The 24,563-nt window shown below is 43.3% G+C and overlaps 2 protein-coding genes across 3 annotated transcripts in view; one reads left to right on the top strand and one right to left on the bottom strand.

The window, feature by feature from the left end:
* Window positions 1–11,728, bottom strand: part of LOC121711761 (patatin-like phospholipase domain-containing protein 2) — a 53,109-nt gene extending 41,381 nt beyond the window's left edge. The window contains 3 exon segments of the mRNA XM_042095596.1: window positions 9,146–9,211; window positions 10,166–10,398; window positions 11,376–11,728. Coding sequence (XP_041951530.1) covers window positions 9,146–9,211; window positions 10,166–10,398; window positions 11,376–11,562 — 486 coding nt within the window. The 5' untranslated portion in view covers window positions 11,563–11,728.
* A 178-nt stretch (window positions 11,729–11,906) lies between these two features.
* sult4a1 (sulfotransferase family 4A, member 1) overlaps window positions 11,907–24,563 on the top strand; it is a 35,686-nt gene continuing 23,029 nt past the window's right edge. For both annotated transcript variants that reach the window (XM_042095608.1, XM_042095615.1), the window contains exons 1-3: window positions 11,907–12,647; window positions 22,379–22,509; window positions 22,781–22,861. In XM_042095608.1, the coding sequence (XP_041951542.1) occupies window positions 12,479–12,647; window positions 22,379–22,509; window positions 22,781–22,861 (381 nt within the window). In that variant the 5' untranslated portion in view covers window positions 11,907–12,478. The remainder of the gene's footprint in view (window positions 12,648–22,378; window positions 22,510–22,780; window positions 22,862–24,563) is intronic.

Consider the following 24,563-nt stretch of genomic DNA (forward strand, 5'->3'; position numbering starts at 1 on the left):
GATTAATCTAACGATTCATTTTTTCAGTCCGATTCGATTTAGTACAGTACGCTGTGTTTGGAAAATAGGGTCCCGCTGGATATTTTGCTAATATAGAGTCTAAGGAACAAGATTTTTTTTTAATTTCCACGATCCATCTTTCACCAGTGTTTTTTTTCTGTATGTTTTAAAATAAGCGATTATATCTAGTCTGAAAAGTGATTTTCACATTTTCTTCTAATTTTTTGACAATTAATTCCACTTTTTGCACACAAAACCCCCAGGTAATGTAGAAAGGTTGTTGGTTCTAAAACAATATCTATAGTTTTCAAACTTTGAGTGTCTGAAAAGTGTAAAAACACCTCCACCCTTGTTGCCTATGTCAAAAACTTAATTTCTCAATCTTTGCTTTTCTTGATGCTTTCCTTGACCTGCCATGTCATTCTATTGTCTACCTTAAGAGAAATTTGTCTTGGAAATATTCTTATAATAGTACAGGCAACACAGTACACCACTAGGTGCCATAGGCATGGGTTGTTGAGTAACAGTAGGCAAAATTAACAAACAAAAGAATATAAGTTACAAACAGACACGGATGGCCCTCTCACAGCCTGAACTAATACAAAAAAACAAATAACTCAAACAAACATTGCTCAAACACTAAACCATGTGCATTTGCTCTCTTTAAAAGCAACGGTTTATCCACAGCCAACAGGCCGGGCGTGCGAGAAACAATGAAGTCTTAGAATTAAGAATAAAGCCATGTTCTTGCAACAACAACAACCACAAACACCCATGCGCCAAAATTTTTAAATGACCGGCATTGTTCTCCCAGAGAGGAAGCTACATATATGATCACCACCCACGGGTGGGCGTGTGCGCCAGCACTGCAGGTCAGCCTTTCCACATACACACCTGGCTTTAAAGTTCACCCTCCTGGTAGCATACAGTACCTATCTACTGCCAAGACCTGAAGGGGACGGGCAGAATATTTACCACACTGGCAGAGAACTCATGTGAAACAGACTGTGGGAGGTGGAAGGGGTTTGAATGCTGTCTGGCAGTATTATGAGTGGAATGTCTTAAGGGGGCCCTCTTCCCCATACAGCCCGATCTTATAGTGTGTGCCAATTCCATCAAGACACTCCACAATTTCATACTTGGTAGACACCCATGTATCCTGGATTTTGTGGCGACCGTGAAAATGGTTCTTGCAAAACAGCTTACATGTACATTATATTTAGCAGACACTTCTTGACCAAAGTCACTTCCATACTGTATGTCAGCTGTATTACAAGGGATCACATTTCCCCCGGAGCAACTTGGGGTTAAGTGCCTTGCTCAAGGGCACAACGGTGAAAGCCGGGAATTGAACCGACAACTTTCAGGCTACTGCACACTAGCCCAGCTCCTTAACCACTACACTACCACTGCCCACTAGAAAAAGACTAGAGTGCCAGGTGGTAATATGGGTACAGTGTCAGGACCGCACACTGCAATCTCCCAGAAGAACTAAATTTATTGAGTTCAAAACATAACGTCTTCATCAGGCCTGATGAGGCGAAACGTTGCGTTATGTGTTATGATTGCAGTGTGCGGACAACTACTCTTCTTTCCTTGATAAGCTTTTTTGTCCTGCACCTGGCCTCAGTGAGGTGGGATGTGCATACAACTACTTTGAAGAGGACTACAGTGTTAGGACCACCATGCCTACGATATGCCGCAGTCTCCTAGCACTAGCATAGACAGAAGTCAGGTACTCTTGATGTTGCACCACCCAATCAGTCGGTGGACTGTCCCTGTGGTCACCTCCAGTATTTCCAAGTAGGTGGTCGACTGGTAACTGTGGCTTCTGACCGAACATCAGCTCGTATGGGGAGTGCTGTGTGGACTGGTACACAGTGGTCTTATAGGCAAACAGGAGCTGAGGGAGCAACTGGGGCCATTTACGCTTCTTTTCAGGGGGTAAGGTCCTGAGCAAGTCATGAAGTGTCCTGTTGAAACGTTCACATTGACCATTCCCCTCTAGAAGATAAGTGGTGGTTCTAGTCTTTGTTATGATGTAGGTGTCACACAGGTGCTTTAACAGCTCCCCCTCAAAGCTGCGCCCCTGATCAGAGTGGATTCTCCTTGGCACGCCATACAAATAGAATCATCTCTCAGTTAGAATCTTAGCTACGGTGGAAGCTCTCTGATCAGGGGTGAGAAAGGCCTGGGTAAACTTTGAGAAAACATTTGTGATTACCAGAACATTCGCTTGTCCTATGCTAGCCCAATCCAAGAGAGTAAAGTCAATGGAGATTATCTACAAAGGCTTAGTGGCTAACATATTTCCTAAAAAGGTTCTGGCTTGGATTGTCTTGCTTTAGCAACCACACAGTGCTCACACTCAGAACACCACTTTTGCACCTCATGCCACATCTGGGGCCAGTAGCACCTCTGTCATATCAAATCTGTGGTCCTGTCCACCCCCAGATGGCCTTGGTTGTTGTGTAGGCTAGTGAGCACTTCGACTCGCAACACCTTTGGCAGTAAAAGCTGCAGCACTGGATCCCTGGAAGGAGGAGCCTGGATCGCTCGGTGCAAGGTCCCATCCATTTCCTGTATCTGGGACCACTGCTTTATCAACTGCGGACTTCCCTTGGTTCACTCCACTTGTCTTAACGGGTATGTGGTCGTCCCTGTCACCAAAACCACAGGTATCTGGAAATACAGGGAACAGTCCCTTGCAGGACTTTCAGGTCTCTTTTGGTTCGACCAGGGATGGTGTCCACCATACAAGATTCTGTCATCCAAGAGTCTTGGATGTTGGCATCAGATCAGCTCGAGATGTTGTAATATAGAGGGCAAGTTGAGAAACCCAGCAAGGTTCCAGAGCGCCCAGTTTCGCTGACTGCAGGTATTGGAGGGGATTGTTGTCAGTGTACACGGTAACCATGTTGCCCAGGAGATACCTGCCATTTTTTTTCTGTGATTGCCCATTGACTGCAAGGAGTTTGAGTTTCATGGCACTATAATTTGACATGTTCCTCTCGCTTGGCCGCAAGCCCTGGCTAGCAAAGGCTATTGGTCGCTGTAACCCATCCTTCTCCTGTGACAGAACTGCCCCCAATCCTGCATGGCTTGCATCCGTCTCTAAGATAAAGGGACGACTGAAATCGGCATAACCTAGGACTGGCGCTTGAACAAGCCATTCTTTTAAGGCTCTGAATCCAGAAAAAGTTCTGAAGGCAAACCTGAACGTGATTACATTCAATGTTAACTATCCAATATTCAGATGTCTGTAATTGAAATGTATGCAAATTAGTGCATAATTAATGAGATATTGTTAAATTACATCCCTAAACATATTTTTAGAAAACTTGTAATGCAAAAAAATATTGTCTCTACATAAATAATCAACTAGTAAAGTTTCATAAGGATATCAAGGAGTTAAATGTTTTACCCTATTCACCCGTTCTATGTTGCCTATGGAGGCTAGTTTTAGGCCGCAAATGCTAATTAGCAGGTTTAAAACTAAAAAAATCAGCTAAGTAAATATGATATTCAGAATCAGCACCCAAATGAGGCAGAATACCCTCTTTACAAGGATACAAGGATACAAGGAAGTTTATTGTCACATGCATATAGTTACTGGAATGCAGTGAAATTATGTCTGGTGTCAGCCTATTTGTGCATTAATGGGGGGGGGGGTAAAAAGTGCAGTAGAAGAGGGGTTTAGTAGATTAAGTGGCAAGGGCTGCATAAGAAAGGTGGGGGAGGATTGGGATTGGGGGGGGGGGACCAACAAGGAGCACCCAAGAGCAACAGGGGCAAGGAAAAACTCCCTTACCAAGGAAGAAACCTTGGGCAGATCCACGGCTCAAGGGGCTAACCCAACTGCCAGGGGGTCTTGGTGTGTGTGTTGGGGGGATGACAGGGGAGATGGGATAGTGTGCTGTGTATGTGGGGAGAGGACAGTGTGCAATATGCGTGTTGGAGAAGCTTCCTCATGAGACAATGTGCTGTGTATTGGGGGGGGGCAGTGTGCTGTAAGTATGTAGAGGGTGTGTGTTGGAGAAGATCCTGAAGACAATGTGCTGTGTATGTAGGGGGGGGGGGCAGTGTGCAGCAAGTATGTAGAGGAGGCTTACTGTAGCAAGCAGTGTGCTGTATGTATGTGAGGTGATGACAGTGATGATGTAAGTGTGTGTTTTTTGTGGTGTGTGTTTGGGATGGGGGTGGGGGGGCAGAAAGGCTAGGCAATCAAGGACATGGGTAGATGGAGGAGAAATCTAAAATAATAAATAAAAAGTTCTATGGAGATGTGCAAAAGTTTTACCAGTGTTTTCTCACATTTGACCCCCAAGTGATAGTAGTCCCAGTCTTAATTATGCATTATATAAATGATGTCATCTCTGTGTGAAAATGGATCGTGAAAATTTGAAGACAAAAAAAATATTGTTCCTTAGACTCTATACTAGCAAAATATGCACACAAAAAAAAATCAATTTTTACAAGAAAATCCAGCGGAATTACACAAGACACCGTACTAATTATCAATTATCTCTCCATTAATTCACTAATAGCAACTTATACATGTTTATTTACATATCTGAATGAAAAACATGAATTCTTTAACATTGCAATATACTGTATGTTTATTGCTCTTAAGATTCCAAAATAAAAGACTATACAAGTGCAAAGTAATGCATTCTTAGTCAGAGGTAGCATTCAATAAAGTTCAGTAGTGTATGTCTAATTGAGTGGCTGTCATTTTAAGATGTTCGTGTGGGAATCCTTGCAATTAACATTAACACAGTTAAAAGGTGATGTTGTGTGGATGCAATTCATAACGTAGTTAGTTCAAATAACGGTTCGTACTTCTCTTTTGGACAAGCACTTTTCCAATTACATCGGGATTTTGCAAACATTCAGAGTCAATAAAATGAGCCCTGCATGAGTAACGAATACAAGCAGCTGCAAGTAAGCATGCTAAACTTGACATCCAAACAGTATTCTAACGTTAGCTTTGAGATACTGTTTGGTTGCATACTGTAACTTAACTTTAGTCTCCTCAATGTACTATGTTGTGATAAGACCTTAGCAGAGTTTACTTTAACTTTAATGCAGCAGTTTTGAACAAATTTGCGCAGCATGGTCACGATGCTAAGCGGATTTAATAGCAATTTAGCCCACTGTGTTCTATGCAGTGCTTCTATGTGGCAACAACAATCCTTCAACAATCCTGAATATCTTGTTAAATGCACATGCAGAGGAGGAGCAGCGTGCTCGTTATGAGAGAGAGTGGGCGGGGCGAGGAAAGGCTGTGTGAGTAAAAAGTGCAGCTCAATGAAATTATCTTATCTTAATTTAAATTGTAGGCCTACAACATAGAACATCAATGCGTGGTGGCCGGTTTTGATTTCGTGGTGCCCAGCCACAGATTAGTCAACGTATGGAAAACACTGAAGGTGTAAAATTAAAAATATTTAGCAGCACATGTTATGCTTGACAAATCGACGCTCATATTTTGCGTCGACGTCATCGATTACGTCGACGCGTTGTCCCAGCCCTAGTTGGGACCCATTTCTGGTCCGTGTATATTCATATAGATTGCCCATGTGGGGCCCATGCAATACTCATGTTTGGTAAGCCTATTTCTTGCCCATGTCTATTCATTTGGGTTGCCCATGTGGGACCCAGCATCAACCCACTGAAAAGCCCACTCTGAGCCCATGAATCCCACTCTGAGCCCAGCTGAACCCACTCCGAGCCCATGAAGCCCACCATAATAATCAAACCCACTCTGAGCCCAGCTGAACTCACTCTGAGCCCATGAAGCCCACCATAATAATCAAACCCACTCTGAGCCCATGAAGCCCACCATAATAATCAAACCCACTCTGAGCCCAGCTGAACTCACTCTGAGCCCATGAAGCCCACCATAATAATCAAACCCACTCTGAGCCCATGAAGCCCGCCATAATAATCAAACCTACTCTGAGCCCAGCTGAACCCACTCTGAGCGCATGCCCAGCTGAGGCCCATCTAAGCCAAGTGCAGCCCATGTGGGCCCCATGTGGGCCCCATGTGGGTGTGTTACCCGGGACTCCTCTCAAAGCAGGGCTTGGTTTTGATGCTCCTCTGAAATGGAGTCATTTCTCTACTGCTACTTTCTACTCTCCTGTCCCCCCAATATGCTTTTGTGTGTGTGTGTGTGTGTGGTGTGTGTGTGTTCAATATGCTTGTGTGTGTGTGTGTGTGTCCAATATGCTTGTGTGTGTGTGTCTCCAATATGCTTATGTGTGTGTGTGTGTGTGTGGTGTGTGTGTGTCCAATATGCTTGTGTGTGTGTGTGTGTGTGTGTGTGTGTCTCCAATATGCTTATGTGTGTGTGTGTGTGTGTGTGTGTCAAATATGCTTATGTGTGTGTGTGTATGTGTGTGTGTCCAATATGCTTATGTGTGTGTGTGTGTGTGTCCAATATGCTTGTGTGTGTGTGTGTGTGTGTGTGTGTGTATGTGTGTCTCCAATATGCTTATGTGTGTGTGTGTGTGTCAAATATGCTTATGTGTGTGTGTATGTGTGTGTGTGTGTGTCCAATATGCTTATGTGTGTGTGTGTGTGTGTGTGTCCAATATGCTTGTGTGTGTGTGTGTGTGTCAAATATGCTTGTGTGTGTGTGTGTGTGTGTGTGTATGTGTCCAATATGCTTATGTGTGTGTGTGTGTCCAATATGCTTGTGTGTGTGTGTCCAATATGCTTATGTGTGTATATGTGTGTGTTCCTCCATGATATATGCTTATGTGTGTGTGTGTGTGTATGTGTATGTGTGTGTTCCTTCATGCTATATGCTTGTGTGTGTGTGTGTGTGTGTGTGTGTGTATATGTGTGTGTTCCTCCATGCTACAGTATATGCTTGTGTATGTGTGTGTGTGTGTATGTGTGTGTATGTGTGTGTTCCTCCATGCTATATGCTTATGTGTGTGTGTGTGTGTTCCTCCATGCTATATGATTATGTGTGTGTGTGTGTGTGTTCCTCCATGCTATATGCTTGTGTGTGTGTTAGTGATGGGGACGAGACCGCCTATGCCGAGTCCGAGACAAGACCGAGTCTTTGAAGGGTCGAGACCGAGTCGAGACCGAGTCCGTTGGTTTTCAAATACAGACGAGTCCGAGTCAAGACCGAGTCTTTGAGGAAGCAAGTCCGAGTCGAGACCGAGTCCTTTAGGAGTCGAGACCGAGTCGAGACCAAGACCATAAAAACATGTCAGTTTTCATGTTCATGATTTAATATCACCCCAATTAATAATCAACAGTTAGGCCCAGGCATGGAATTTCACCATTTTAGGGGCAAGGCCACTTGGCCTTCAGTTGGGCATATTTGGTGGGGGGCACAAAGGCCACATGTCAGGGCACCAAGGCCAAGTTAACTATACAGTAGTAGGCTATAAAAATAATCAAAGTTGTATTTAGCCTATTCACAGCAGTAGACCTGCATCACTGTATGAAACATTACAAAAACATGACACATGACATATTACATAGAACTGTAAATCATCTGATATATTTAATATTTATATTTATTTTATATTTGGCCTGTTATGGAATCATGTATTGAACAATTTAAGCACAGCTCAGCTTTAAGAAACTCAAATAGCCTAGATGCGTGCTTAGCATTTTTTGATTATTAAGACTCCTTTCACAAACTCTTACTCAGCTGTATATCCTCTGATTTTAATATTTACCTATATCTAGGCAATATTTGTAACATTTATTTAGTATTTGGCCTGTTATGAAATCATTAAGAACGATTTAAACACATTTTGAAACCTAAAGACCAAAGTTGGAGACATGAATGTAGACCTTGCTGCAGATTACATTTTTAATTTAACCGGAATAGCCTACTCTGGAACGGCTTACTGTACAGGGGACTGCTTTACACCTTTGTGTTCGGTAAGGTCTGCTGTTTATTCTGATATATGGTTTGTCATGTGTTGAACGAAGGGTTCGTGAAGTATTCCACCTAGATGAATGGGTAGGGAGATGGATGTAGCACCTTATGTAGACGTTATGATTAAATTTAATTATATTATTTACTTTTCTCGCGAACCGTTCACCACAGCAATTAGCGGCTAACATCGTTTAAAAGCTGAGAAAAAGCTCTTTCATGTGATGTGATACATGTGTCTGTGTATTGAGTAGGCTTAGCGATTGCGAGTAGCCTATTTCAACTGAGAAGAATGGGTGAATTTGGACGCACTTTCTGTCTTGCCATGCGCTGTCATTTTCTCCACTGTGTAAGACTGAATTAGTTTGCGCTGTGATGCTAAGATTATTTTGACAGGCTATAGGCTAAATAAAAATCGCTATTAAACGGACGCAAAGCAGAATATTGAAAGAAGGGGGCACCAAGGCCAACGCAAGGGGCAAAGACGTGGCCGCCGTGAAATTTCATTTTGAATTTTTTTTTATATGAACATAAAAAAATGCGTTGGTCTCGAGGACTCGGTCTGAAATTACGAGTCCTTCTCCTCCCACTGTGGTCCGAGACCGAGTCAAGACCGAGTCTTTGAAGGAACAAGTCCGAGTCGAGTCCGAGAAAGCAGAAATCGGTCTCGAGACCGGTCTTGAGTCCGAGACCGGACTCGAGTACTACATCACTGGTGTGTGTGTGTGTGTGTGTGTGTGTGTGTGTGTCCCTCCATGCTATATGCTTATGTGTGTGTTTGTGTGTGTGTGTGTTCCTCCATGCTATATGCTTATGTGTGTGTGTGTGTGTGTGTGTGTGTGTGTGTTCCTCCATGCTATATATGTGTGTGTGTGGGGGAGGTGGGGGGGGGGGGGGGGGGGGGGCACTGAATGGAGATTGTATGGAGATTTGTGTGTGTATGTTTATTGTGTCTGTGTGTTCAACATGAGTTTGCATTTATGTGACCTACACCTGTGTGTGTGTGTGTGTGTGTGTGTGTGTGTGTGTGTGCCCTATAGGAGTCCTTATCTAAACCTATATGGCCCGAGGGAGTACATGTGACTCAGAGTCTGATCCTGTACGATTCTAAGAACAGAATGTCCTAACCGACGCTTCAGGGCAGCAAGCACAGGAGGTGGAGCAGAGTGTGTGTGAGAGAGAGAGACAGATGTGTGATGTGATGGACCTCATATTATGAGTGCAGCTACTCACCACACCACGGAAGCTGGGCGGAAACAATCCACAGTAGACAGGGATAAAACAGCTACATATGAGGGCCTAGGAGAGACAGACAGACAGCTACATATGAGGGCATGAGACAGACAGACAGACAGCTACATATGAGGGCCTAGGAGAGACAGACAGACAGCTACATATGAGGGCCTAGGAGAGACAGACAGACAGCTTCATATGAGGGCCTGAGAGAGACATACTAGGCCTACTCTGTATGTTGCTGCTCGTTGACATCTTATCATCATGTATGATCGCTAAAGTTTGATTCTTTTTAATGTCGCAATTGGTTGGGCAGCCGTAACCCACTGGTTAGCACTCTGGACTTGTAACCGGAGGGTTGCCGGTTCGAGCCCCGACCAGTGTGCCGCGGCTGAAGTGCCCTTGAGCAAGGCACCTAACCCCTCACTGCTCCCCGAGCGCCGCCGTTGTAGCAGGCAGCTCACTGCGCCGGGATTAGTGTGTGCTTCACCTCACTGTGTGTTCACTGTGTGCTGTTTGTGTTTCACTAATTCACCGATTGGGTTAAATGCAGACCAAATTTCCCTCACGGGATCAAAAAAGTATATATATGGTTAACTCTATTCAATTGCACTTGTGGTTCAGCTGTGGGCAATTAGTGTTGTAGAGGGGGCGGGGCCGGACGGTGATAAGCGCTGTTTACGTAACGAAGTGACAGCTTAGTAAATTCCCCGCAATATGGCAAAGCACAGCGTTCGCTTTCTGCACATAGAAAAATGTGGTGTTAGTGCTTTCTCCGGCCCAGACTAAGAGTGTGTGTGTGTGTGTGTGTGTGTGTGTGTGTGTGTGTGTGTGTGTGTGTGTGTGTGTGTGTGTGGGACACTATGTGTGTGTGTGTGTGTGTGTGTGTGTGTGTGTGTGTGGGACACTATGTGTGTGTGTGTGTGTTAGTGTGTGGGACACTATGTGTGTGTGAGTGTGTGTTAGTGTGTGGGACACTATGTGAGTGTGTGAGAGAGTGTGTGTGTTTGCAGCCCACACCTGGATAAGCTCCTCTTTGGAATTAAAGTCAGACACAAGGATGTTCTTTCCGTCCGACACGCGTGTGAGAGACACACACAGCCGGCCAGACGCGCGTGTGTGTGCGTCGTCAGGGAGGTTCCGCTGCAGGCCGGAGCGGATGACCTTCACCACGTTGAAGGACGGATGCAGCGGCCCCAGGTTACGACTCCTGGCCTCCTGAGCCAAACTAATCACCTCCTCACAGCACTTAGCTACAGACACAACACAACACACACACAGCACTTAACCACAGACCCAGCAATACACAGCACAGACACAACACTTAACCACAGACCCAGCTATACACAGCAGAGTACACAGCACTTAGCCACAGATACACACATAGAGCTCTTAGCTATAGACACAACAGAACACAGGCATAGCACATAGCCACAGACCCAGCTCTACACAGCACAGCACACACACACACACACACAGAGCTCTTAGCTATAGACACAGCAGAACACAGGCATAGCACATAGCCACAGACCCAGCTCTACACAGTACACACACACACACACACACACACACACACACATACATAGAGCTCTTAGCTACAGACACAGCATAGCACATAGCCACAGACACAGCTGAATACAGAAACAACACACACACAGTACTCAGCTACAGACACAGACACAACACACAAACACGGACACTCAGCACAGACACAGCACTTGGTTACAAACACAATTAAAGCGACAACATTTAGTTACAGTCAAGGCCAGTGATCCAAAGGCTCATTTTCTATGCAAACACATGACACAAGTCAATTCAGATAAACACAGAAACTGGGAGACAGACAACTCCAGCAGAAGTCTAACTGTAAGAACATCAAACACTTTCCGTCAATGGAGAAAACTGAAGTGAGTAGCAAAGAACTGGACTGACAGCAAACATTAACACATTTACGACTAGCCTACATATATGCCACCCAATTTAGTAAAAGTCATCAAAACCCTTTATCCTGCAGAAGACTACATAACCAAGTATCAAACGTTAAACTCTGATAATATGTTCACACTCATTCAAAATTAATGAATAGGTGGTCAGGTTTTAAATCATTCTAATCTAATCATTTCTAATCAAAGTAGATAATCCAATCAGAAAAGTCTCAAAGTTCCCAAAGCAAATCTCCTCACAGGTTATGCAACAGACATCAGCAGGCGATAACGGAGGCACAGGTTACCAATAGAAGCACGGCTCGCGAGCACAGCTGCGGTCAGCGCTCCCGCGGAGGCTCCATAGAGTCTGACAGAGCCGTGGACAAGCTCCGGGGCTTGTTCCAGGAGACAGCTGGCCACCCCTATGTGGTAGACCCCCAGAAACCCACAACCCGCGAAAGACAAGTTCCAGTCGTCTTTACACGCGAACATGATTGATCACATCCAACAAAGAGAAAAAAATAGGATAGGCCTATATTTCTCCTTAGCTTGGCCACTCTATGATATAGGGTAGGCACATATATTCAGCTCTTGAAGGTGTCTCTGACTTTTTTAAAATGAGAACATAAATAGCAAAGTAAAACAATACAGGTCGATAAGCTCCGCGACATACCGCCGTTCTCCCCTCCCCTCCAGACGTCTGGCCAATGAAATGGTTATATTGCTGTTCGGCTCACCACCATCCCCGCCCCTCAGCAATGCCGAAACCGCGGAGTATTCTGCTCCGGGCACAAGTTTCAGCAAACACATTAAAGAGCAATGCCGAGTCACATGGCCGAGGACGCCGTCTGCATGCCTTGAGCATGAAACCTGATAAGGCGATGGTAGAACGAGGATAGGCTAACGAGGCTAAGCGGTTATAGCTCTCTCAGCGTCATAATTTACCTCTATTCACACCATTACATAATTTTCACAGACTGGTTTCTGATGGCTATAGTCTACAACTATTGATGCAGGCTATTGGCGTATTTCATGTCAATAGTTGGATTTGAGCGAAATTTGAGGTCCATGTTTAACTGTAAGATTGCCCAAAACGCCCGTGAGATTGTCAGTCAGTACTGACAGTCAGTACTGTCCGTAACGGCCGTGAGACCGTCAGTAGCGTGTGATCCTTCGTGGGAGCCGCCCGTGCGTGCGTGAGCGCTGGTGCTGATGCTGACTGTCAGATGCGCGCGTCACCTACATCCTCATGACATCATTTCTTCCCACGATGATTGGCTGAAACTCAAAGCGCGTGCATGTCCATTGCATATTTGTCAAACATTGTGGGCTGCGGAAAATATAGCGTTTCTCTCCGAAAAAACAAAACAAAACAGCATTATTTTTGCTCAATAGTTTCGTTTTGAGCATGGCAGAGAGTGAAGTGGACACGCCTAGCACACCCATAGAGTACGAGAGCAAGTACTTCGAGCATCATGGAGTTCGCCTACCTCCCTTCTGCAGAGGGAAAATGGAGGAGATCGCCAACTTCTCTCTCAGAAGTAGCGACATATGGATCGTCACTTATCCAAAGTCAGGTAGGCCGAAAAGCGTTTATCCGGTTCCTCGCGCAGGGCCGAATCCGAACGCGTTCTGTGATATCATGTCGGTCGCTGGGTCTCTCAAGTTCACCTGAAGAGACCAATCAAACACAAACCCCATTAACTGTAGGCCTATTACTGTTTGCTTGGGTCCTTATTTTGTGTTACAGCCCGTTAAAAACACTGTCCTAACTGTCGACATCATTCGCGATTGGGTCGTAATTCGCCTTGTCCTATTTTGGTCCACTGGGTGTAGCCATTGACTAATAATGAAAAGATAGCCCCGATGCCAAATCTGAATGAGATTACGTAACGCCATCATCAATGCGTTTACATTTGCATCCAGTTCTGTCCGACTTCCTCAGAGGATGCTCACACAACAAGAACAGACCAAGACTTTAGGCTAAGCTACGCCACCTACTTCTAGTGAACGACGTGCTTGTCTATAATGAGATAATTCTTAATGAATGACATCTTTGGCCATTAGGTCTTAACAGTGTACACGCACATACACTGTGCTGTATTTGTGTTCTTAATAAATAAGATCATTCCAATTTATCCTCTGCTGTGCTTGAGGCCGAGAGCGGAGGTAATGACGTTGGACTACAGTCTGTAATCAACATTAATCAGTCTACAGGCAGAGTACGCCACATTGTAGGCTCTACTTACTGTAGGCATAGTCAAATAATTAGATTGCAAAAGTGTAATGTAAGTAAAGTAATACAAATGTAACTGTTTTCTCGCTGATTGACAGGCAACAATGCATGTGGTGTTTTTTAGATTCATAATAATAATAGTGCGAGGGCAGACCGCGAGCTTTTGCTGTCGAACATAAACATTGAAGGAGTCGTCACCGAGCGCACTCAGTGGTCATGTGTCCGGTTTGCCCGTGGGGCGTTTACCTCCATTAAGACAGAAGCAGTTAGTGCACGGCCATTAAGACGCTCGAGCTGCCGCAATGCTGCTGTTGTTGCTGCTGCCACGTGGTGCGCTCTGTTGACAACCTCTGATGCCACGCGAGGAGAGGATAGTGTTTACAACTCACTTTGGTTCACGTCTTTACCAGGAGGGAAGGGGACATTCCGCCGCTTATAAAAACTGTAATGAAAAGTGATAGTAATAGAAAATATGATCGCAGCTGTGTGTGGCTGTGTGTGTGTGTGTGTGTGTGTGTGTGTGCCCGCATGTGTTTGTTTATGGTACAAGCGTGTTCGTTTGTAGACAGTAGGCCTACACAGTTGAACACCTGGGAGTGGGAGGCACCCAGTAGCTTAAAAGAAACACAGAACACAAAAATAAAAAACACTCCCAAGTCCCAACTCTATAATGATGAAAAATACAAAGATGATAGATTTCCTACAGGGAACAGACTGTGATGTAGTATGCACAAGTAGAAGTAATGCACATGTACATGTCCATGGAGGAGATGCAGAGTGAACAGTCCAAAGTGATTACCAGTGTAGAATATAATAAAGTGAACAGTCTAAAGTGATTACCAGTGTAAGAATATAATACTGTACACTGTAAACCACAACAGGTTCAATGAACTCAAAATATTTGATAAAACTGATTACCTCAAAATATTAAGCTATGTTAAAATATATTTTAAGTAATTACTACCTAAAATCAGATAAGTTATTCTACACATGAACTCGAGCATTGAGAACATTGTTTGTGTACACAGAGTTTGCTGAAAAGAAGTGAGTTGTTCTCAACTCTGTACACAAACAATGTTCTCAATAATCAAGTTCATGTGTAGAGACCCTCAAGCAAAGTTTCATGCCGTGTCGAGCCTTCTTAGTGTTTTAAAAATAGCGATTTTGCGCTCCCATTCAAAAGGCCATTTGAACCGAGAACGACAATACGGTCAATCTTAAAAGTGCCACTTCAGTCCTAACTAGACTGCATTTCCGGCGGGAACTGCGAAAGTGTGCTTGCCCTGGTCCGGTCACCAACGTGAGCAGACAGTGACATACGCTATGCTGAACCTGGCTTGATCCAAGCATTCTAACAGTGCCTTTCAGTGTTGGAGCAGTGGCAATATCCCAAAAGCTCTAGGAGAGGGCTATTCAACTATTGGCTTGCGGGTTGAATGTGATTCGTTGGATTTTACCTTTGGCCTGCCTTCGAATTTAGCTTCTATGACTGAGATCAAATCAATAAAATAAAATGACAGCAGTGATTGGCTGCAAAAATAAATAATGTCACGTGTCTTGCGCCTCTCAAACTGGGCTATCAGGTAACCTACAGAGGAATTGAAATTATGAAATATGACCAAGGCATTAAAAAGCTATTTGTTTGTCAGGATACTTTTTCACTGATTTATTTTAAAAAAATATGAGCTATGAGTGTGAATGTTATATATTCCATCCCACAAATTATGTTTTACTGGTTTATTTGACAAATAATCTATATGGATTTGCTCTATAAAGACCGTATGTCTGTTTGGGATTGTTTTGTGAGCCTGGGGTTGTTCTCAGAATAAAGGAATACTTCATATTACTCTAAACCACCGTCTGTAAATCAACTGTATACTACTGTCTACATTGCACTATATTTCTTGACCTGTCTCTGTATGTTTCATCACCTTTCTATACTTTGCCTCACATTGCAACACAGCTCAGATCTTTGGTTGCTATGAAGGCCAGTCGTTCTAAATGGATGGTTGCTATGGCCAAAGGCCAGTTCTATCTCTGCCGTTGTCAAGCGGGCATATCGTAGAATTCTGATTAACCTTATCTTATTTAAGTCAAGTCAAGTCAAGTCAAGTCAAGTTTATTTATATAGCACATTTCATACACAGAGGTCATTCAATGTGCTTTACATAAACAAAACCAAACGATAATAACAAATAAAAGCATAGAAGGGCAATATAGTCAAAGAATAGTTAAAAGGTAAAGATCATAATAAAAAGAAAACATAAAACACAAGGTAAAATCATTTAAACATAAAGAATAATTAGTAAGCAAAAACAAAGGCAAAAGTAGTAAAAAAAGTAATAAAAGACAAAGTAGAATAATTATCGAGGCAGATTCAGAATTTGTAACTCGGCACAGTTAGCAGAAAGCGTCTGAGAACAGTTTGGTCTTAAGTCTAGATTTAAAACTGGCTACAGTTGGGGCCTTTTTAATGTCATCCGAAAGTTGGTTCCACAGCTGAGCCGCATAGCAGCTAAAAGCTGCTTCACCATGTTTAGTTCTAACTGTAGGTTTTACTAGCAGGTTTTTCACCTGGGACCTGAGAGGACGAGAAGGTGTGTACTGCTGAAGCATGTCTGACAAGTATTTAGGTCCTGCTCCATTTACTGATTTATAAACAAGCAATAGTGCTTTAAAGTCAATTCTGTGACTTACTGGAAGCCAGTGCAAGGACTTAAGAATTGGAGTAATGTGGTCAGTTCTTTTAGTTTTTGTTAGAGTCCTAGCTGCTGCATTTTGTATCACCTGAAGCTGTTTAATAGTCTTTTTAGGAAGGCCTGTGAATAGTCCATTGCAGTAATCAACCCTGCTGGAGATAAATGCATGAATGAGTTTTTCTAAGTCATGTTTTGACATCAGCCCTCTGAGTTTGACAATATTTTTGAGGTGGTAAAAAGCTGATTTAGTTATCGCTTTCATGTGGCTGTTGAAATTTAGATCACTGTCAATTAATACACCAAGGTTTTTAACAGTATCCTTTGCCTTCAACCCTTTTGTGTCAAGGAGAGTGGCAACCCTAAGTCTTTCCTCCTTTTTACCAAATATAATTACTTCAGTTTTTTCTTTGTTCAGCTGAAGAAAATTTTGAGACATCCAGGTGTTGATTTGTTCTATACACTGACACATAGATTCAAGAGGACCATAGTTGTTTGGTGATAGAGCTAAGTAAATTTGTGTGTCATCTGCATAGCTATGATATGAAATCAAATTATTTTGAATGATTTGTCCAAGTGGGAGCATATAGAGGTTGAATAATAGTGGCCCCAAGATCGACCCCTGGGGAACACCACAGGTCAAGGACGTTGGTGTTGAGGTACAGTTTCCGATGGCAACAAAGAAGCTCCTTTCTTGTAGATATGATTTTAGCCAGCTGATAACTATGCCTGTAAATCCAACCCAATGTTCTAGTCTGTGTAGTAAAATATTGTGATCAACAGTGTCAAATGCTGCACTAAGGTCCAGTAGCACTAGGACTGATGTTTTACCTGAATCTGTGTTGAGGCGTATGTCATTGGAAACTTTAATGAGAGCTGTTTCAGTGCTGTGATTTGCCCGAAAACCAGACTGAAAGTAATCAAAATACCCATTTGATGTTAGGAAGGTGGTTAATTGATTAAAGACTACTTTTTCAATAATTTTGCCAATAAAAGGTAGATTGGATATGGGCCTGTAATTGTTTAGCATGGAGGCATCCAGGTTATTCTTCTTGAGAAGTGGCTTTACAACAGCTGTTTTCAGTGACTTAGGAAAAGTGCCAGACAGCAATGATACATTTACAATTTGAAGGACATCCGCCGCTATGAGGTGAAAAACAGTTTTGAAGAAATTGGTAGGCAGAGTGTCTAAGACACATGTGGAAGGGCTGAGATTCTGTACCGTTTTTTCAAGTGTTTCGTAGTCTATCAAGCTGAACTCTGACATCAAGTTTAGTTTCCCTCTGTTTGTTGCTGGAAGTTCAGGTTGTTGAATTTGTAATTGAGCAGATATGTTGAGTCTGATTTTGTCAATTTTACCTTTAAAAAAAGATGAAAACTCATTGCATTTATTAGTTGAGAGAAGTTCAGGCGCTAATTGTGAGGGGGGATTTGTTAACTTATCAACAGTTGAAAATAGAATACGAGTGTTATTTGAACTTCTATTGATAATGTTAGAAAAGAAAGACTGTCTTGCTTTGCATATTTCAGAGTTATATGTGCGGAGCATCTCTTTATGGATTTCATAGTGGATATGAAGTTTGTATTTACGCCATTTTCTTTCAGTCTTCCTACACTCTCTTTTTAGAAGTTTAACTGCTGGATTTTGCCTCCATGGTGCTTTCTGTTTGTCCTTAACTTTCTTGAATTGTAATGGAGCAATGTCATCCATAATGTTTGCCATTTTTGCATTAAAGTGATCAAATAAGTCTTCAGAGTCTGACAGTTGACTTGACTTTAGTGAAAGTGCTTGCTCAAAGAGAGCACTTGTCTGATCATTTATGATTCTCCTTTTTACCATCATAGCTGTGTTTTGAGTGTGTGGGGACATAGACACATCAAAGAACACGCAAAAATGATCAGATAAGGCCAGGTCTTTAACAGCTGTAGAGACATCGAGACCCTTTGTGATAACAAGGTCGAGGGTATGGCCGAGAGAGTGTGTTGGCCCCTGTACATGCTGTGTTAGGGAGAAAGTATCGATTAGTGCAATGAATTCCTTGGCATAATTGTTTTCAGGATTATCCACATGCAAGTTTAGATCCCCTGATATAATAAGACAGTCATACTCTATGCAAACAACTGATAGCAGTTCACCTAGCTCTTCAAGAAAAACTTTAGCTGAATGTTTTGGAGGCCTGTAAATTGTCAGTAATAAAATCTGAGGAGAAGACTTAAAGGAGAATTCCGGTGTGATATTGACCTAAAGTGTATCGAAACATGATACCGAGTGTGAACGTATGTCTCATAGCCCATCTCGGCTTGTCCCCTGCACTCCAAAATCTGGCGCTAGTTAGCCGATGCTACCAACATCTTCTTCAATAGTGGTGCTTCGGCATCGGGCTAGCCATGCAAATAAATCACTGTTTTACACCCATTTACGAGGCTCAATGTATCTCCACACTTCATTGGTAGACTTCCTAGGGCCCTGACATTTAAAACGAGACATTGAGAACTTTGAAAAAGCACTGGTAGTTTACTTACAAGACGATTTATACAGACAGTATCTTCACGAAGTTTAGCGTTTGCAGCCATCTTGAATTTAGTCACGATAAGTCGAGCAACGAGTACTACGAGACACTGATGGTCTTTTGGAAAGTGTGTCGATCGTGGGACAAATAAATAAAGTGTGTGTGTGTGTGTCGATCATGGACAAATAGGCAGCTCTTCCACCGTCATAGGAGAGCGTGCCTTTGAGCAGTGGCACTTTTTAATCTTGGAGAATAAATTTGCTGCTTATTAATTAGAAATGATACATCTTTAAGGCTTTATGACTGAATGTGTGTGTGTGTGTGTGTGTGAGTGTGAATCTTTAAGCCTTTATGACTGTGTGTGTGTGTGTGTGTGTGTGTGTGAGAGAGTGTGAGTGAGTGTGAATCTTTAAAGGACAAGTTCGCTATTTTACACTTAAAGCCCTGTTTTCAGATAGTTTATGATTAAATAGAACGGTTAAGATTGAAATTTGGACACATGCTGCTGGTCTGAGAGTTTTCGGTTTCTGTGGTAGCGCCCCCCCACCTCCACAACAGCTGCATAGGTGCACTGGAACAATCCTTCCTAAACTTTCGTTTACAAAGACGTGAAACTCACCGAGTGGTCAGGGCTGTTCACTGATATGCTCACGCAAAAATCACTGCAAAAGATGCTTTCCAACAGGTGTTTTATCATTCGTTGTAAAACTGTGGAGCTATTTTTCCAAATGCCTCACACCCATACATTCTTCCGTTGAGAGCTTGAATAATAGACACTCCAGCCCAGTTGGTGGCGATGATGCACCTTTGCGTACACATGCCAATTACAAGCAAACCACTGGCATTTCATTGAATACACAGAAGCAGCTCGCTGTCTTGAAGTATTCAGCTAAACAGACAGCTAAAAATGGGGCGATTTTGTCCATCCGAATTGCGGGGAAATTCGTGGCAAAAAAGTTGTCACAGACTTCCTTTCAATGATCCAGAAAGGCTAAGTTTGTGGCTGGAATTTCTGTGGTTGGATGCGAGCACACCTGTTGAGGATCTGCAGAAAGCAGATCACCGTGTCTCTGCGGTCTGCATTTTACTGAACTTTGCTGGAGGTCGAAAGAAATCGTCCAAAAAGCTCTTTCGCCTGAAAAATACAGCGGTTCCCACCTTACGGCCTGGGACGACGGAGTTGGAAGAACTTGGGGTAAGGTTACATTTTGTAACGTAACGTTTGTGACAGGCGGAAAATGAACTTATTTGTTATGTCTATAACCTGTCATGTTCACATCATAAGCACATCATAAGCCTAACACTAACCCTAGGCTACATGAATAATTTGGCTACATGATTTTGTATGTTTACTATTTTTTTGGCTGTGGAACTTTTATGATGAAAACGTAATGATTCACGTAGGCCATCATTCACATCGTGCAAGTTCCAAGACATTTTAGCATTAGCCATGGACTTGACAATAATTTGGATAGCGTAGCCTACGATACCGCGACTGCATAAGACTACAGAAAGAATACAAACAACCCCATATCCGTTTCCAGCAGCGGAGTAATACCGTACCTCACAGCACATCCAATACAAGTCAATGGAGTTGGACAAAAACTACGATAAAACCTGTTGGAAAGCATCTTTTGCAGCGATTTTTTGTGTGAGCATATAGTATATAGTATATATACTCTTTTGATCCCGTGAGGGAAATTTGGTCTCTGCATTTATCCCAATCCGTGAATTAGTGAAACACACACAGCACACAGTGTACACACAGTGAGGTGAAGCACACACTAATCCCGGCGCAGTGAGCTGCCTGCATCAACAGCGGCGCTCGGGGAGCAGTGAGGGGTTAGGTGCCTTGCTCAAGGGCACTTCAGCCGTGCCTACTGGTCAGGGTTCGAACTGGCAACCCTCCAGTTACAGGTCCGAAGTGCTAACCAGCAGGCCACGGCTGCCCACAATATCAGTGAACACCCCTGACCACTCGGTGAGTTTCACGTCTTTGTAAACGAAAGTTTAATGCGTTTTAGAAAGATTGTTCCAGTGCACCTATGCAGCCATTGTGGAGGTGGGGGGGTGCTATCACAGAAACCGAAAATTCTCAGGACAGTGTGTCCAAATTTCAATCTTAAACATTCTATTTAATCATAAACTATCTCAAAACAAGGCTTTAAGTGTAAAATAGCGAACTTGTCCTTTAAGGCTTTATGACTAAATGTGTGTGTGTGTGTGTGTGAATTTTTAAGGCTTTATGACTGAGTGTTAGCCTGGCGGGGCCATCCTATATCATTGAGATGTATAGTCTGGCATCGAACCATTCACCTCGCTTAATCAAAGGGGCGGGCAGAGAATTGTCTTTCAAACTGCCTAGGCATGCAATAGGCCAGCGCTACGACCATATCCGTATCCGGTCAGCAAAACGGCAAATACATCCTTCTTCGAAAGTAATGACTGAAGTGCATTGTGTTGCTCAACTTTCAAAGAAAAGCACAAGTCCAACTCCTCCAAAGTTGACGCCAACGCCGATTCAAACAACCGCTCTTCGTTCGCCATAGCCACCTTCCTTGTTGTTCACAGTCGCAGGACTGTCGTTATCCTGTTAAGCCCGCCTTAAGACTCTCTAACAAAATAGAGCGCTGTGATTGGAGAACATCCACGGTGCTAAGCCAATAGAAATCCCTATGGATCAATACTAGACGTACAGGCTGAGCAAATTAATTTGCCGCCGCTAGGGTGCGTCTAGATTTCTAGGCTAACTGAGTGTGTGTGTGAGTGTGAATCTTTAAGACTTTATGACGGAGTGTGTGTGTGTTTGTGAATCTTTAAGGCTTTATTACTGAGTGTGTGTGTGTGTGTGTGTTTATGACTGAGTGCATCATGTAAAACGATTTTTGCGTCTGTCTTTCATGTCATGTCATGTCATGTGAGTCTTCATTGTAGATAAATAACTCCATTCAGCTGAGACTACAGAGCTTCTCACACAACTTGGTTAGTGTGTGTGTGTGTGAGTGTGTTAGTGAGTCTGCTCATGTGATAACCCTCAGTGTGTATGCTGTATTAGATGCTGTATTAGTTCTGATTAAGTGCAGATGCTCAAAAGTCTCTCAACACATTAGCCCCATGAACACACACTCACAGACATACACACACGCGCACACACACACACCACACACGCGCACGCACGCACACACACACACACACACAAAGAGAGAGAAAGCGAGAGATAAATCACCTGCAGGACACTACCCTGCTAAAAAAAACAGCCTGACCAGCTAAAGGTGGTTTGCTGGTTGACCAGCTTGTTTGACCACCATATGATGGTTGACCAGCTAGACCAGCAAAACTCTTGCGAAAACATACCTTCAGCTGGTTTTCCCAGCTTATGATGGTAATTCAGATGGTTTTCCTTGTTGTACCACCTCAAGCTGGTCATTTTAGATGGTGTTGCTGGTCTATAGTGCTGGTTTAACTGGCCATGCCAGCTTATGTTGGTCATTCTAGCAAACCAGCATGACCATCTTACACCAACAGTGTCAAGCTGGTCACCAACGTTGTAGCAACATTGTGAGCACATACCACATAGGTCGCCATGACGTATTTGGATAACACGGTGGCTGCGTACATTTGTGTAATATGGGATGTGGTGGCCACGTCTTTCTAGTCCGTTTCTGTGATGTTGTGACGACGTTGTGAGCACATAGCGCATTGGTCGCCCTGACATAGTGTGTGTGTCTGTGCGTGTGTGTGTGTGCGTGTTTGTGTGTGTGTGTCTCGTGCGTGTGTGCATGTGTGTGCGTGCATGTGTGTTCATGCATGTGTGCGTCTCGTGCGTGCGTGCGTGCGCATGCATGTGTGTGTGCGCGCGTGTGCAGGTACCAGTCTGCTGCAGGAGGTGGTGTATCTGGTGAGCCAGGGGGCGGATCCAGATGAAATCGGCCTCATGAACATCGACGAGCAGCTTCCCGTCCTGGAGTACCCTCAACCGGGTTTAGACATCATACAGGTACACACACACACAACCAGGTTTAGACATCATACAGGTACACACACACCCTTAACCGGGTTTAGACATCATACAGGTACACACACACACAACCAGGTTTAGACATCATACAGGTACACACACACCCTTAACCGGGTTTAGACATCATACAGGTACACACACACACACACCCTCAACCGGGTTTAGACATCATACAGGTACACACACACACATAATCATTCTCAAACGTGTGTGTGTGTGTGTGTGTGTGTGTGTGTGTGTGTGTGCTCAGGAGCTGACGTCCCCCAGGCTGATTAAGAGCCACCTCCCTTACCGGTTCCTGCCTACAGCCATGCACAACGGGGAAGGCAAGGTGGGTACCATGACAACATGCTCAACCACTACAGGCAAATATATTAGAACATGCTCAATCCCAACAGGCAAACGGTCACGACTCAGAACGGGAATCAGTTGCAGATCAAAATGATTTATTTACAAACAGTCCAGCAGGCAAATCAGAGTCCAGGTACAGGCAGGTTTCGTAAACAGGCAGGCAGACAGAAACAGACGGACAGGTACAGGCAGGTAATCCAAAACCGACAGGCAGAAGACTTGGTCAAAAACAGGCAGGGTTCAAACCGGGAAGAACAGAAACTATAATCTCTCTTTAAAGAGCTTCACGCTAGTCTCACTCACGTGGCAGTCAGGTAGCAAACAGTACATACCGTGACGATCTGACAAAGTGAACTAAAAGGGCAGTGTTTAAATACTCCACAAATCAACACAAAATGAGAGACAGGTGAACAGAGAAATTGGAGGGAATTCAACAAAGGCAGGAAGTTGCCCAAATAAGGACATGGGTGTGACTCCGGGCACATGACCCAACACATGGCTACAAAAATAAAGTCTAGACTCCAACATTATTTATTAATAAAGTCTAAAATGATCACACTCCAACAGGTAGGGAGAGACAAAAACAACAGTCCATACGAGAATCCTGACACAAATATATTAGAACACGCTCAATCCCTACAGGCAAATATATTAGAACATGCTCAATCCCTACAGGCAAATATATTAGAACACGCTCAATCCCTACAGGCAAATATATTAGAACACGCTCAATCCCTACAGGCAAATATATTAGAACACGCTCAATCCCTACAGGCAAATATATTAGAACATGCTCAATCCCTACAGGCAAATATATTAGAACACGCTCAACCCCTTGTCTACAGGCAAATATATTAGAACACGCTCAATCCCTACAGGCAAATATATTAGAACATGCTCAATCCCTACAGGCAAATATATTAGAACACGCTCAACCCCTTGTCTACAGGCAAATATATTAGAACACGCTCAATCCCTTCAGGCAAATATATTAGAACATGCTCAACCCCTACAGGCAAATATATTAGAAAACGCTCAACCATTACCTACAGGCAAATATATTAGAACATGCTCAACCACTACGACCACTACAGGCACATATATTAGAACATGCTCAACCACTACAGGCAAATATATTAGAACATGCTCAACCACTACAACCACTACAGGCAAATATATTAGAACATGCTCAATCCCTACAGGCAAATATATTAGAACATGCTCAACATATTAGAACATGCTCAACCACTACAGGCAAATATATTAGAACATGCTCAACCCCTGCCTACAGGCAAATATATATTAGAACATGCTCAACCACTACAGGCAAATATACTAGAACATGCTTAACCCCTACAGGCAAATATATTAGAACACGCTCAACCACTACAGGCAAATATATTAGAACATGCTTAACCTCTACAGGCAAATAAATATATTAGAACACGCTCAATCCCTACAGGCAAATATATTAGAACATGCTCAACCACTACAGGCAAATATATTAGAACATGCTCAACCCCTGCCTACAGGCAAATATATTAGAACACGCTCAACCCCTACAGGCAAATATATTAGAACATGCTCAAACCCTACAGGCAAATATATTAGAACATGCTCAACCCCTGCCTACAGGCAAATATATTAGAACATGCTCAACCACTACAGGCAAATATATTACA

The sequence above is a fragment of the Alosa sapidissima genome, chromosome 1 (genome assembly GCF_018492685.1).
Source record: "Alosa sapidissima isolate fAloSap1 chromosome 1, fAloSap1.pri, whole genome shotgun sequence".
Classification (NCBI taxonomy): Eukaryota; Metazoa; Chordata; class Actinopteri; order Clupeiformes; family Clupeidae; genus Alosa; species Alosa sapidissima.